We start from the raw sequence: 15,282 nt of genomic DNA on the forward strand, positions 1-15,282 counted from the left end.
TTACTAATCTATTAGAGTTCTTTGAAGGGTTCAACAAACATGTGGACAAGGGGGATCCAGTGGACATAGTGTACTTAGATTTCCAGAAAGTCTTTGACAAGATCCCTCACCGAAGGCCCTCACATAAATTAAGTTGTCATGGGATAAGAGGGAAGATCCTTTCATGGATTGAGAACTGGTTAAAAGACAGGGAACAAAGGGGAGGAATAAATGGTAAATTTTCAGAATGGAGAGGGATAACTAGTGGTGTTCCCCAAGGGTCAGTCCTAGGACCAATCCTATTAAACTTATTCATAAATGATCTGGAGAAAGGGGCTAAAAATGAGGTGGCAAAGTTTGCAGATGATACTAAACTGCTCAAGATAGTTAAGACCAAAGCAGACTGTGAAGAACTTCAAAAAGATCTCACAAAACTAAGTGATTGGGCAACAAAATGACAAATGAAATTTAACATGGATAAATGTAAAGTAATGCACACTGGAAAAAATAACCCCAACTATACATACAATATGATGGGGGCTAATTTAGTGACAACTAATCAGGAAAGAGATCTTGGAGTCATCGTGGATAGTTCTCTGAAGACATCCATGCAGTGTGCAGCGGCAGTCAAAAAAGCAACCAGGATGTTAGGAATCATTCAAAAAGGGATAGAGAATAAGACAGAGAATATCTTATTGCCCTTTTAGAAATCCATGGTACGCCCGCATTTTGAATACTGCGTACAGATGTGGTCTCCTCATCTCAAAAAAGATATACTGGCATAGGAAAAAGTTCAGAAAAGGGCAACTAAAATGATTATGGGTTTGGAATGGGTCCCATATCAGGAGAGATTAAAGAGGCTAGGACTCTTCATCTTGGAAAAGAGGAGACTAAGGGGGGATATGATAGAGGTATATAAAATCATGAGTGGTGTGGAAAAAGTGAATAAGGAAAAGTTATTTACTTGTTCCCATAATATAAGAACTAGGGTCCACCAAATGAAATTAATGGGCAGCAGGTTTAAAACAAATAAAAGAAAGTTCTTCTTCACACAGCACACAGTCAACCTGTGGAACTCCTTGCCTGAGGAGGTTTAAAAGAGAGCTAGATAAAGTCATGGAGGTTAAGTCCATGAATGGCTCTTAGCCAGGATGGGTAAGGAATGGTGTCCCTAGCCTCTGTTTGTCAGAGGGTGGAGATGGATGGCAGGAGGGAGATCACTTGATCATTACCTGTTAGGTTCACTCCCTCTGGTGCACCTGGCATTGGCCAGTGTCAGTAGATAGGCTACTGGGCTGGATGGACCTTTGGTCTGACCCAGTATGGCCATTCTTATGTTCTTATGTTAACTCAGACAAATCTACCCTTTGTCCAGTTCAGAGGATAGGATTTATAGGAGAAATATTGGACTCTATTCAAGCCAGAACTTTTCTTCCAAACTTGAGGTTCCAGACAATTTGTTCTCTTGTTGCAGATCTCAAGGCTCACCCAAACACAACAGCTTGAAATTATATGAGGCTTTTGGGGCATATGGCCTCATGCACATATGTATTTCAGCAGACCAGACTGCTTATTAGCTGAGCTGTCACCATCTGAACTCTGTCCTCAATGTGCCATCTTGAGTATTGATTTCTCTAGATTGGGGATCAGACTCGCTTAATGTTTGTATGGGCATTCCTTTTGTCTGCCCTCAATCTTTCCTGACCTTGGTGATGAACTCATCTGCCCTGGGATGGGGGGAAGGGTATTCATCTGGGTCCCCTCCAAACTTGGGTTTGTGGTCCTCAAGGGATCTCTCTCTACATATAAACATCAGAGAAGTAAGGGTTGTCTTCCTAGCCTGTCAGGCCTTCCTATCTCCTGTCAGGGGAAGTGCCTATTTGTTCTCACAGACAACACTGTGACAATGTTTTACCTGAAGCTTTACAAGAAGCTTCCCTGCACAGGCATGGACTTGCTGACACTGGTTTACAGTCTCCAGTACAGAGTGCACAGGTCCGTGCACATACTGTGGTGGAACAGTACCTCTACAGGTAAGTAATCCCTCCTTTATCTTACTGTACAAATAAGTAACCTCTCCTTTCAGCCTCAGATATGGAGGAAGGATAAAATTTTCAAAAACATATACATGATTTAGGAGCCTATTGACTTTCAATAAGACTTAGGCCCTAAGTGACTGGTATGGCTGAAAAAATTACCCGTAGTACTTGTGGCATTCTTCATCAACCCTTAAGTGAAGGAATGACATCCAGTTCTGAACTGAACACATCTAGACTTTTGAGGGAAGGAGAATGACTTCTACTATATAATCTATTGTTGTAGCTGTGTCGGTCCCATGGACACACAAGGTGGGTGAGGTAATATCTGACCTGAAGAAGAGTTCGGTGTAAATTCAAAAGTTTGTCTCTCCCTCTCCAACAGAAGTTGGATGAAATAAAGGATGTTACCTCACCCACTGTGTTTCTACTATATCAGACATTTTTGAGGGAAAGGGAAAATGAAGTCGAAAATAAAATGCTGTTATCTCACAAAATTCTCTTCCTCCCCACATCCATTAAGCATTTAAAATGAAATGAAGAGCAATTGCTTTGGGTATTATGAAGTAAAAATATTTGAATACTTAGGGTTATATTCTGCATGCCTGTTTGTGGATGTGCTAGAGCATCAACTTTAATAGGGCCATAATTTCACTCAGGGAGTCTCTTAGCCCCTGTACACCCACAGAAGGCCAGAATATGAATCTTTCGGTGCTATGCTGTTGGACTGTCAATATGCCCAGTGATAAAGGTGTGTGGCCAGCCAGCTTGGGGTACAGCTAGGGTCCTGTTCCCCTAAATCCCTGCTAGTGCCCAGGGGGGTGGAGTTGTTTTTTGCACCTCTCTGTAGCAAATGAAGGGAATAGTATGTAGAATTTCTACATACATACTGTGACATTGCACTCCATATTCTTTATTGAAATATGCTTATGTTTTGGATATGACATAACTGAGATGTACTTTATTCAAGATGGGTCTTGTAAGATATCATTGGAAAGGTTATAATTTACTGAATGTGATTATTCAATTTGTATGCATGTATCATTTCTGTATCTAAAGTTAGAAATATGGACTATATAACAATTACAACTGGGTGTGTATTGGGAAGACACCCACCAGATGACAGGCCATCAAATTTGATGAGCCCTCAGGAAGAAACACTCTCTCTCCCTCCTGGAAAACATCCACAGATGTAACTGTGACACTACTAGGTCAGGTGGTCTTGTCACCTAATACTAAACATTACCTGGGACAACTTCCAGGGGAGAGTTACAAGTTTAGGGGGCTTAAGTTTGGGAAACAAAGGATTCCCACCTTATGTAAATCCTATTTAAGGGTGAGGAGAAAGGCAAACCGGCAACCCATCACATACATACATACATTCTTCATGCATTTAAGGACAGCAATGATGGCATTTATCTTTGAATCAGACTAGATGGAGGCTTGTTCAACATCACAAGATTTTAAGTCAAAACCAAGGGGAAAGAGCTGGTTCTGAGAGATTTCCTGTTTGCGGATGATGCAGCCTTGGTTCCCGATAGTGAATCTTCGCTGTAAAATTTCTTGGGTAGATTTTCTGAATCATGCAAGAGTTTTGGGTTGACAATTAGTTTCAAGAAGACTGTGTTCATGTACCAAGGGGTGGAAGAACCAGTGCCTAAAATCACTCTGGAGGGTAAATCTCTTGGCATTGTTGACAGCTTTTGCTACTTGGGTTCTACGATCAGCAGGAATCTTTACCTTCAGACTGAACTGATTAATAGAATCGGAAAAGGAGCTAAGAATTTTGGGCTAATGCAGAAATATACATGGAATAACAGCAAACTATTGACTAAGATGAAGATACAAATCTATGAAATCTGTGTGCTGTCATCCCTGCTATATGGTTCAGAAGCATGGACTATGTGTGCTAGGCGCATCAGGAGACTGAACAGCTTCCACATGAGATGCCTGCATAAGATCCTGAAAATAAAGTCAGAAGACAATATACCCAACACAGAGGTACTGGAACATGCAGGACTGACACTTAGAAATCACTATCAAAAGAGGAGATTGTGATGGCTCAGTGATGTCAGGAGAATGGGAAGAGGCCATATACCCACGAATATTTTCTACAGCGAGATTTGGGATAGCTCTAGAAAGTGGGGTCGCCCTTTATGGTGGGGACATGACATGTGCAAAAATTATTATATGAATTTGTTCAACATCAGTGTAGAAAGCTGGGAAGAGTGCACGGAGTCCCCTTCAATTAAGAGAGAATATCTGGCACGGGTGAAGCTCAACATGAAGTGGCTTTGATCCAGAAGATCGAAGCAAAGCAAGAAAGAAGAAAGCAGCATGCTGTAATCTTTGACTCTAACTCAGATAACACATGGATCTGTGGGCTTGTCAGCCATATGCGGATTTATCAGGCACCTGATTAGACCTCTTACACATATACCATGATCCAGTTTGGATCAATGGTTGCGAAGACCAAGACATACATACATGCTCTCTCATTTCTGAGGCACTTTGCCTATATTTCACCTGCACAGATAAAATACACACACAGTTACAATGATTGGCCATTGTAGCTGTTCTCCCACCATGCCCTTGACATGCCTATATCTGCAAAAGTGTGTGTGTTCTGAAGACTGTCATAAACATCAACTTGGGAGCATACAGATACTCCAAGTGCCTATTGGAAGCATGCTAGACCTGAGCTACTGCCACCTGCAGGACTTCTCTAGGAGTAAAAGAGCTGCTCTTTGGGAAACTCCGGGAAGGTAGGGAGATCTTCAGGTCTGATGCAAATCCTTCTGTATCCTGTTTGGCAGAAGTAGGTCCTCATCCAACATCTGGGCACTTTCCTCACTTCTTGTTCCTATTAATTAATTGGGTGACAGTGCGCATGGCTCCCAGAGCAGTGCACTATGGTGATGTCACCACACTGGTTCATGTGAACAAAAAGTACCAAGATGTGTCAACAACTACCTTCATCTGCATAGATATTAGGATTTGAAAACAAGTTGTTTTCAAATTTGATTTGTAATTCTCCAGTTTTACAAGATTTCACTTTGAGATTTCTAAGTTGTTGTTAATAATATAAGTAAGGGTGAAAATGGTGTGTTTGTTCTTTTAAGTTGCCCGTGGCCCTCTAATGCTTGTTTCTGTATTTTTGAATGTGTATATATAGTAATACATAATTTATGTAATTACTGTGGCAAATTCTTATTTATTATTTATTTATTTATTTATGACCAAATCACTTCTGAGGACATAACAGATCACCTCTAAATGAATTTGTAGGAATAAAGGCCTACATTAGATTTGGGTGAAACTATGTTTTTAAATTGAGTTGGGATATTAGCATGAACAGGCCCCAAGCATGGAACCAGAAAGAATGAAATCATGAGAAAGAAGACTTGAGATGGAGTTGTTTTTTGCACCTCTCCATAGCAAATGCAGGGAATACTATGTAGAATTTCTACATACATACTGTGACGTTGCCCGCCATATTCTTTATGGAAATATGCTTATGTTGTGGATATGACATAACTGAGATGTACTTTATGCAAGATGGGTCTTGCATAAAGTTTTGTTAAATTTGTGGTGATCCTTCAAAATACTAGCGTTATTTAAGGTTTGGGCTAAAGTAATAGAAATAAAACATGGTTATCTGAGTACCAAGTGCAGTAAACTACTGCTATATAAGAAACTCCTTCATCTGGCCTTAGGTATGTTCTGAGAATTGGTAATGACATTACTTGTTTGTTAAAGGGTATAAAAAAGTAAACTCTTAAAGGTTTCATTGCTAATACTGGCCTGATCAAGTTGGAGCTGACCAATAGTAGTCTAGGCACCCCTGGTTTAGCCTGTTTGTACATATCTTGATCAAATGCTTATAAATGTTCTGTTACTGTTTAGATATAGTAAATTGGTTATTATTTAGGCTTTTTAGTCATGTTTAGAACAATTGTATAAATACCATTCAGCCTTTGGATTTAATAAGGAATTTATAGTTAAATTAGTGTTGTGGTGATACCCTGCATAAATAATAATAATTTCAACAGGATTCCAATACATCTATGGTAGTGAATAATTGGTAAGATCAGTTCCTTTCTCTTAGAGGAAACATGGTTTAGTGGTTGAAGCACATGATTGGGACTTGACCATCAGAAGAGATGGATTTTGTATTCCAGCTGTGCCACAGACTTAGTTTGTGATCTTGGGTGTGTCATTTAGGTTCCAATTCTCTGGACAAATAAAATGTGATTTCAAAGGTGTTGAGCACCCAGAGTTCCCTCTTATTTTAACTAGAGTGTTTGTGTGCTCAGAATCTCGGAAAATCAGGCCTTAGGTATCCAGAATTGGGCACCCAAAAACTGAGACATCCAAATCAAAGGCTACTTTAAAAAATGTGGACCTTAATTTCTGTGTGCCATAGTTGCATTCCAGTCCTAATCTTTTTGAGAATTACTGGGTTAGGTACTTTAGGATTTTTTCCTCAGTACTTTGCTTCAGCAGTGCTGAGTGTTTGCAGTGCTTCAGAACCTGTCGTTTGGTTCTCTGATGCTGTGCTTCAGCACCTTGGTGCCTATATTAAGGTGCTTCTTTATTTTTGTTTGCAAATTCACTGTTTTCTCTGCAGCTCTGGACTTCTGATCTTTGAAGACTTTGGTTCTGAAATATCTTTATGTTGTCTTTCAAGATGCCATCCATCTCTTCAACCCCTCTACTCACAGGAATGTTAGGAAGCTTAATTCATTAATGTCTGTAAATCATTTTAAGACCCTCACCTGGAAGGTGCGGGAGAAATAGAAGTTAGTAGTACTAACTGAATTAATTGTATTTGTGCTTATAGAATCAGGAGACAAACCTCCACTTGAAACAGAAGCAATACCTCAGGTAGAACCTGACCGCACCAAAGGAGTTGTGGAACCTAAACCTGAACCAGGTTAGACATGAAATCTTTCCTGTTTTCTCTTTCAAGCAAATATAGTCCAGCTTTCTTTCCTTTGTATAATATGTTCCTTCCAACACTGGTATATTCTATTTGATGCATGAGAATTCCCTTAAGCTACCAAAAATTGTTTGTAGATGAATGCATCAGGTTTTTAATTACATGTACATTTTTTTTGTTTTGCAGAAATGTAATGAAAAATGTCATGGTCTCAAATATGTATGCTATGTAATTAAAGAACCACATGCAAATTTAATTAATTGGATCTCTTTCTGTCTCCTTGTCTATTCTGAGAAGTATCAATATACAGCAACCCAATGTAATGAACTTGGCACTGCAAAATGTGCTAAAACAACAATAAAAGAAATTTGTGCTTAGAAGAGTAAATCACATAAAGAGGCAGAATATGTCAAAACTGCCACATAGATTTAAGGGAAGTTAAAATTATTTTATAAAGTATGATAGGATAACTCTTTAAATGCAAAATCTTTAAAGATGCATTTTCTTCTGAAAATCATTTTGTTTGCTCAGAAATCATGTTACCTGAGTTTCCAGAGGATGGTTTCCCAGATGTGCCAGAAATAGAGCCATTTAAAGAGAAGATTAAGCTATTCATGCACAACTGGCAAAAACTAGAGCCAGGAATCAATGATTCATCTTTAATTCAGACTGCTGTTTTAGAGATTGCTGGGCAAACTCCAGAAACACTGCTTAATCAGATTGTCCTGGTGATGGAAAGTAAGTAATGCTGTTCATAAGTTTCACATTTGACCTGCATAGAGAGGAAGTTATAGTGTGAAAATGAGAGGGGGGTTTGTTTTTGTTTTACTTAGTCCTAAATCTGTGTTGTGGAGTGGAAGGAAGGGCTTATTGTGTTCAGTGGAGGAACTGGGAATTAGAAGGGGGATAGCAAGCAGGTTAAGCATCAAGACACATGGGAAGAGGTGAATAATTTATATAAAAGAAATCATGAAAATGTGTACATAACAGCTTCTTAAACATTTTTCTTTTACATCCCTTGCCCACCATTTTTGCTTTGGCTATTTATGCCTTAATACTGCAACAGGACATGCACAGCTGTCCTATGTGTGCACACATGTCCTGTGTGACACACCTCATATTAGGGTCCACTTGTGTGTAAATTCTATTAAAGTCAATGGACTCTGAATGAATGTAAGGGTCCACCCATCTACAGTAAACATTTAGTAGCAGGACCATTTCTTCCCTGTGTGCACTGAGGTGTCTAGCACATTTTTGAGTGCTAGGTAAATAATAATAATCAACCTCTGATATAAATCTGGTTCAAGTGTTTGATTAACCCACATCAATTACAAATTCATTTATTCTGTCAGATAAAATTTGACTGATCCTTGTTCTGAGGGATTTTCCCAAAATTAAACATAAAAATAGTTATTACAAACAGTAATGCTGTTCTCTTCAGTTTTACTTCTAATCCCTGTGTAATAGCAAGTTCCTGTTAGAAATACTATTGCATCTTTATTTACAATACAAACAAGAGGACATTCATTTTGTCAAGAAAACAATATGTACTCTGAGTAGGAGATGTGTTATGTACACTTCAAGGATAAAAAAATGGAAAAACATACCTGGCATGATTTATTTGTGGACTTGCATGTTTTGTATACTTTCAGGGGGCAGAAATAAAAACAGACACATGACTTGAACACTTTTTGACAATAATTGAAATGAAGAAATGGTAACTTTTTCAGAACCTTTTAAATATTATGGCTGGGAAATATCTCCAGAAGATCTAGATGAAGAAGCAGAAGATTTGCAGGCAGAAGGGGAGACTGATGAAGAATTAGAAGAGGAAGAGCAAGAAGAAAATGATGAAGTGAGAAATACTGGCTTTGTTAATCATTTTACTTTGACTCATTATGGGTTTGCGTTTAACCTCAGACAAAGCAGATCTATTAAGCTGTGTGCCTAAATATTTTTGGAACAAATTCATCATCCTCACAAAAATGTCCACAGAATGTGTACACCCATAAATTGCCTACGCAATTTTATTGTACTCCTGTATTCTGACTGGCAGTGGTATTATTCCAACAGAGCAGGGACAGCTCTAGGCACCAGCAAAGCAAGCACTTGCTTGGGGCAGCCCATTTACAGGAGCGGCAGGGATCCAGCATGGGAGCTGAGAACCAACAGAGGGCCCTGGGAGCTGTAGTTCCTTGGTTAACTCTCTGTCTATAGAGCCAGCCCTGGAGCAGGGAAAGAACTACATTTCCCAGCATTCCCTTGGCCACTACCAACAGGGAAGGGAGGGGGAGGGAGTGAGGTAGCTGAAACCTCATGCTGCAGCTTGCTGTGAATGGACAGCTGCACTGTGAAGGGTAGGGATACCATATTTTAACATTCAAAAAATAGGACACTCCATGGGGAGGGAGAGTAGCCCCACCCCGCCACCATCCACTCCCTCCAACTGCCCCCCACAGAAACCCCAACCCATCCAACCTTCCCTGCTCCCTGTCCCCTGATCACCCCATCCCAGGACCCCTGCCCCTAACTGCCCCCCAGGACCCCCCCCCCTAGCTACGCGTCCCTTCGCCTTGTCCCCAACTGCCGCCTCCTTAGACCCCGCCAACTTCCCCTAGGACTCCACCCCTACCTGTCCCCTGACAAACCCCTGGGACTCCCATGCCTATCCGACCGCTGCCTGTCCCCTGACTGCCCCCCCAAACCCCTGACCCATCTAACCCCCCCTTCTCCCTGCCACTGACTGCCCCCCGAACCTCTGCCCCATCCAACCCCCCCTGCTCCCTGTCCCTTGACTGCCCCCCCGGAGTCCCCTATCCCTTCTCCAACCCCCCCAGCCCCCTTACCGTGCCACTCAGACCAGTGTGTCTGGCTCCGTGCAGCACCAGGCACGCTGCTGCATACATGCTGCCATGCTCCCCCGCGGAGCAAACCGCCCCCCCCCAGCACCAGCCTTCCAGATTTGAACACCTGAAAATTCAGGAGTGCTCAAGCTCAGTTTGAGCAGCTGTTACTTCATTTCTCCCAAATCAAATATACTGATCCACTGTAACTTGCTGTAGAAAAAGTAGGATAAAATTGAGCAAGAAATGCTTCCCAGTGGTTATTAGGACTGGAATTGCTATTTTCAACAGCCATTGCCTTTTTGTTTGTTTGTTTGTTTAAAAGGAAGACAGTGATATTGCACTGGCAAATTCCCTATAGAAACAAAGAGTGTAACAAAAGAATAATAAAGGCACCTCAACTTTTCCTTATTTATGTAGGACAGTCTTATAATATGCATCCAGATATCCTCCAATCACACAAACTGAAAATTGTTCCACTTTACTGCAGTTCTGTAACCATATGGGAACCAATCCTGTCTGTGTTTTGTGCACATCCAAAATTCCTGCTGATGACCTGCCCTGGGAGTGAGTTACCAGTGACCCAGGGCTGCAGCGGAAGGAGGGTGCAGGTGGTGGTGGGAGAGCCCAGGGCTGGGGCAGCAGGAGGTGTGGGGGGGACAATGGTGGGAGGGGACGGGGGGAGCCCAGAGCTGGGGTGGCAGGGGGTGTGGGTGGGGAGAGAGCCCAGTGCTGGGGCAGCAGGGGGGCAGGGCCGGTGCAACCATTTAGGTGACCTAGGCGGTCGCCTAGGACACTAGGATTTGGGGGGCACCATTTTCTTCGGCAGTGACCGAGGTGGCCGGATCATTGGCCGCCCCGGTCGCCACTGGCATTTAGGTGGAGGGAGCTGGGGCAGGGAAGCGCGGGGAGGGCTGCCTGCAGCAAGTAGGGGAGGGGGGGCGGGCGGCACGCAGGGGAACTCCCCGCCCCAGCTCACCCCGCTGGGAGGCGGGAGAAGTGAAGCAGCCACGGCATGCTTGGGGAGGAGGCAGGGCAGGGGTGAACTGCTTCACTTCTCCTGCCGCCCAGGCTTGCGGCGCCAATCAGCTTAGGTGCCGCAAGCCTGGGAGGCGGGAGAAGTGAAGCAGCGACAGCATGCTTGGGGTGCTCGTGCACGCAGCAGGGTTGAGCTGGGGCGGGGGGGTGCCTCAGGGCAGAGGGTGGGGACCTGCCACGGGGGCAGGGGGGCGCAAAGTGGAAGTTTCGCCTAGGGTGCGAAACATCCTTGCAGCGGCCCTGCAGGGGAGTGTGGCGAGGAGCCCAGGGCTGGGACGGGGGGCAGCCAAATTTTTTTTTGCTTGGGGCGGCAAAAAACCTAGAGCTGGCCCGGCAACAGAGAGCACAAATACTCTGTGCTTGTAAGGAGAGTGTGCATAGCCAGTATTGCCATATGATGGGATAGGTCAGGGTTTGGCAACCTTTCAGAAGTGCTGTGCCGAGTCTTCATTTATTCACTCTGATTTAAGGTTTCGCGTGCCAGTAATACATTTTAATGTTTTTAGAAGGTCTCTTTCTATAAGTCTATAATATATAACCAAACTGTTGTTGTATGTAAAGTAAATAAGGTTTTTAAAACGTTTAAGAAGCTTCATTTAAAATTAAATTAAAATGCAGAGCCCCCCCAGACCAGTGGCCAGGACCCAGGCAGTGTGCGTGCCACTGAAAATTAGCTCGCGTGCCGCCTTTGGCACACTTGCCATAGGTTGCCTACCCCTGGGATAGGTGCATATCAGCATGGGGATCCACCATCAGGCCTAATTTCTGAATGACTTTCTGTAGCTGCTTTTGTGGTGGACCTGTATATTTTGGATAAGCTAGAAGTTGTGGGAAATTCTGCCTTCTGTCTGATCAGCTCTTGAAGACACGAAATGCTATGTGAATGCTAAGTATAAGTATCATTCCTTTCCCCTGTATTATTCCAATGCTATATAGCACAGTCATATTCTGCTAATTATATAGGGGAGTGCCTGCCTTACTGTTTGTTTATGTTTTCAGAACCACCAACTATTTTATAAGATATTTTGGCAGTATTGTTTCCAGGGCCACATTTAAAGTAGTTTATTTTTGTTGCCCCTTTTGGCCTAAGAGGTTAGCCTGTTTTCAGAGCCTTGCCATTTTTGTGTTTGTTAGGAGGAGAAATTGATGGTGTAAGTCAGGTATTTCTTTGGTGCAATCCTGTTTATTTACAGAGAATGTATAGGAAGTCCTGTTTCCCTGAACACAGTAGAAACAACTGGCAAGTTTCCTTGCTCACAATCTTCAGGCCTGCCTTCCCGAGTAGTCCGCTGCCCCACAGAGCATTGTCTCTTGGCTCCCTCTTAAGGCTATATTCACAACTGCTTCTCCCACTGTCTGTAGTTCTTCTTCTCTGACACACACTTAGCTTGCAAAAACAATACCCTAGCCTCTACATTTGCAATTAGTCCCAGGGAAACCCCTCGGAGCACACAGTTCTTCTTCGAGTGATTGCTGATGTGTATTCCACTATAGGTGTGCGTGCTCGCCATGTGCACCGGTGCCGGAAGTTTTTCCCTTAGCAGTATCCATAGTGAGGGAGCACCACTGCGACCCCTGGAGTGGCGCCGACATATCGCACTATAAAGGGGGCTGTGCGCTCCCTCCACCCTCAGTTCCTTCTTGCCGCTAGTGAAGGTAGTCGGAACTTGCTCCAGCCTAGGCTGCAGCGTTATAGCCTTAGTGGTATCCAGTCTTTAGAAAACTTCCTTGCTGAACTTTCTCTTGCGAAGCTGGGCTCGGGGCATAACCCATGGCCCAGGCTTCAAGTCGTGCGACTCCTGTTGCAACTCCATGCCCAGAAGCGATCCACACAGTCAGTGTCTTCACTGTCTGGACGAGGCTCACATTAGTGAGAAGTGTAAGACCTGCCGCTCCTTCAAGCTCCGAACAAAGAAGGAGCATGAGATCCGACTCCGAGCTCTTCTCATGGAGTCGGCATTGGCCCCGGCACCAGCACGTCGAGCCAACCCCATGACTGGCACCTTGGCTTTGGCGCGCAACGAAGTGCCTCCAGTGTGCCATCCTGATTCTGCGCCCAGTACCGTGTCCTCGGCGTGCAGGGAGGCGCCGTCAATGAGCCAGCACCGCTCCCCAGCTAAACAAGGGAAGACTCAGCGGCACCGTGAGAAGGAGAGGGGTGAGGCCAGACCCGAGTTGGGCAGCCCACGATCCCCATCGGGACATAGACCTCCGACTCGTGCTGAGTGGAGTAGTCCAGTCCCGTCCGCGTGAGCCTCGCCCGAAGTACGCATGCCGTCGACACCAGAGGCAGCTCAGGCCGCACGTGATATCTTGGCGCTTCCGGTGCTGGGTGTGCCGCCTCAGTTGGGTCCCCGGTCCTGTGGAAAGCCGCCTTTGGGGGCCCATCAGCCCTCCCCGGAGGTGTCAGAGGTCGAGGCACCTTCCCGGGTCGAGGTGCCGAGTAGAGCCCCGTGACGCACGTCGACTCCGCGTCCCAGCTCTTCAGTGAACGGATCTCACTCCTCAGATGCCATCGAGGAGGTGACAAGAGATGCCACCGTTCCTCCTCCAGTGAGTCCGAGAGGAACAGGTCTCGACGCCATCAGCACTGACACTCGTACTCAAGCGCCCACCATTACAGAGGCCATGCTCAGAGTGCATCCCGAGAGTCCCCAGCACTGAGGTGCTGTGGTCGCAGGTGCCGCAGGGAGTCCAGAGATACCTCATCGGAAATTTACTTTTCGACTTCCTCCAGGTCGAAGTCTCGGGGAAGGAGCCGTCATGACAGAGACCGTTCCAGTCGTTCCTATGGCACTGTGCGTTCCTCCAGGACTTCGGCATCGGCGCGCAACCATCTCTTCCCAAGCCGCACCGCACCACATGACCAACCAGCCCTGCCAGCGCCTGAGGCGACTCATTTCCAAGCCATTCCCTGGCAAGGACAATGGTGCCACTGGGCACCATGGCCTCAGGTTCCTGCGCAGCCGAGACCTCGCTCCGTGGCGGGAGCCTCTCAAGGCCGCCCTGCGTCACCTCCCCGGCACCAGGATCCGACCATGGGCGCCGAACCCCCGGCACCAACTCCCGCACCAGACCCGGATGTCGAGCCCACGATGCCGTCGGTGACTGAAGGCACCGCACCATCCACCTCTTCGGCACCGGGGGATTCAGTTGCGGTACTGCCTTCCTCTTCCCAAGAGGACTTCAAGGCACATCAGGAGCTGCTTAAGAGGGTGGCAGCAAATCTCGAGCTCCAGGCCGAGGAGATGGAGGAGCCCTCCGATAACCTCTTCAATGTCCTCGCCTTCTCGGTACCGGGGCGTGTGGCACTCCCATTCCATCAGGGAGTAGCCAACATCACCACTGGCCTCTGGCAGACCTCGGCCTCCCTTGTGTCAATTTCCAGAAAGGCCGAGAGGAAGTACTTCATCCCCACAAAGGGTCACAAGTACCTATACACCCACCCAGCTCCTAACTCCTTGGTGGTAGAGTCGGTCCACCACCGTGAGCAGAATGGCCAGCCCGCACTCACACCAAAAGACAAAGATACTCGTAGACTGGACACCTTTGGGAAAAAGGTTTATTCGTCCGCGAGTTTCCAGCTCAGAGTGGCCAACCACCAGGCACTGCTGTGCTGGTACGAGTTTAATCTCTGGGGTTCCCTCTCTAAGTTTGAGCCCCTTCTCTGGGACAAGGACGGAAAGGAGTTTCAGGCCTTGATCGACGAGGGTGTGGCCATGGCCAAAGCAGCTCTCCAGGCGGCTTTGGCTGCAGCGGACACAGCTGCTCGTACGATGGCTTCCACAGTCTCCATGCGACGGGCGTCGTGGCTCTCGCTCTCGGGGTTGTCGTTCGAGTCCCAGTCTAAAATGCAGGACCTGCCCTTTGATGACAAAGCCCTGTTTGCAGAACAGACAGATACCCATCTGCATGGGATGAAGGACTCCCGCACCACCCTTCAGACGCTAGGCCTGTACATCCCTCCCTCTAAGGACAAGCCCAGGCCTCAAACCTCTGCTCCTCTCGTTCGGGGCAGATACGAGCCCCTGCCTAAGCAGCAGAGGGAACAAAGGCGTCGGTCCCAACGCCAATCCTGTTTGGCCCCACGGCCTGCGACCTCTAAAGCCAGGCGGCCAGGGAAGTGGCATTTTTGACTCGCTGAAGAGGGTCACCGAGCCTGTTTGCCAGTGTTCCCCCCACCCAGTTAATAAAAGTTGCCTTTTATTAACCGTTTATCAGCCTTCCGACTGCAATGGGCCCATATAACATCATACCAATGGGTCCTCAGCACCATTTCCCAAGGGTACAGGCTGCAGTTTGTTTCCACCCCTCCCAACTCTCCTCCATCCGGGCAGCTGGCTGGGGTCCCGGAGCATGCCCTCCTCCTCCGTCAGGAGGTGGAGTGCCTCCTCTCCCTGGGAGCGATGGAAAGGGTACTTCGGGAATACCAGGGCAGGGGTTT

General features: G+C 45.9%; 1 protein-coding gene across 10 annotated transcripts in view; it reads left to right on the plus strand.

The window, feature by feature from the left end:
• AK9 (adenylate kinase 9) overlaps positions 1-15,282 on the plus strand; it is a 219,026-nt gene that overhangs the window by 130,782 nt on the left and 72,962 nt on the right. For 9 of the 10 annotated variants that reach the window (XR_005595877.1, XR_005595879.1, XR_005595878.1 and 6 more), the window contains 3 exons: positions 6,859-6,951; positions 7,489-7,695; positions 8,688-8,812. Coding sequence is in view for 7 of the 10 variants with exons in the window: in XM_039529143.1 (XP_039385077.1) it covers positions 6,859-6,951; positions 7,489-7,695; positions 8,688-8,812 (425 nt within the window). In the remaining 3 variants the exon portion in view is untranslated. Of the gene's footprint in view, positions 1-6,858; positions 6,952-7,488; positions 7,696-8,609; positions 8,813-15,282 lie in introns of those variants that run through there. The other variant, XM_039529148.1, reaches the window with a different exon arrangement.

Source organism: Mauremys reevesii, linkage group 3, assembly GCF_016161935.1.
Source record: "Mauremys reevesii isolate NIE-2019 linkage group 3, ASM1616193v1, whole genome shotgun sequence".
Classification (NCBI taxonomy): domain Eukaryota; kingdom Metazoa; phylum Chordata; order Testudines; family Geoemydidae; genus Mauremys; species Mauremys reevesii.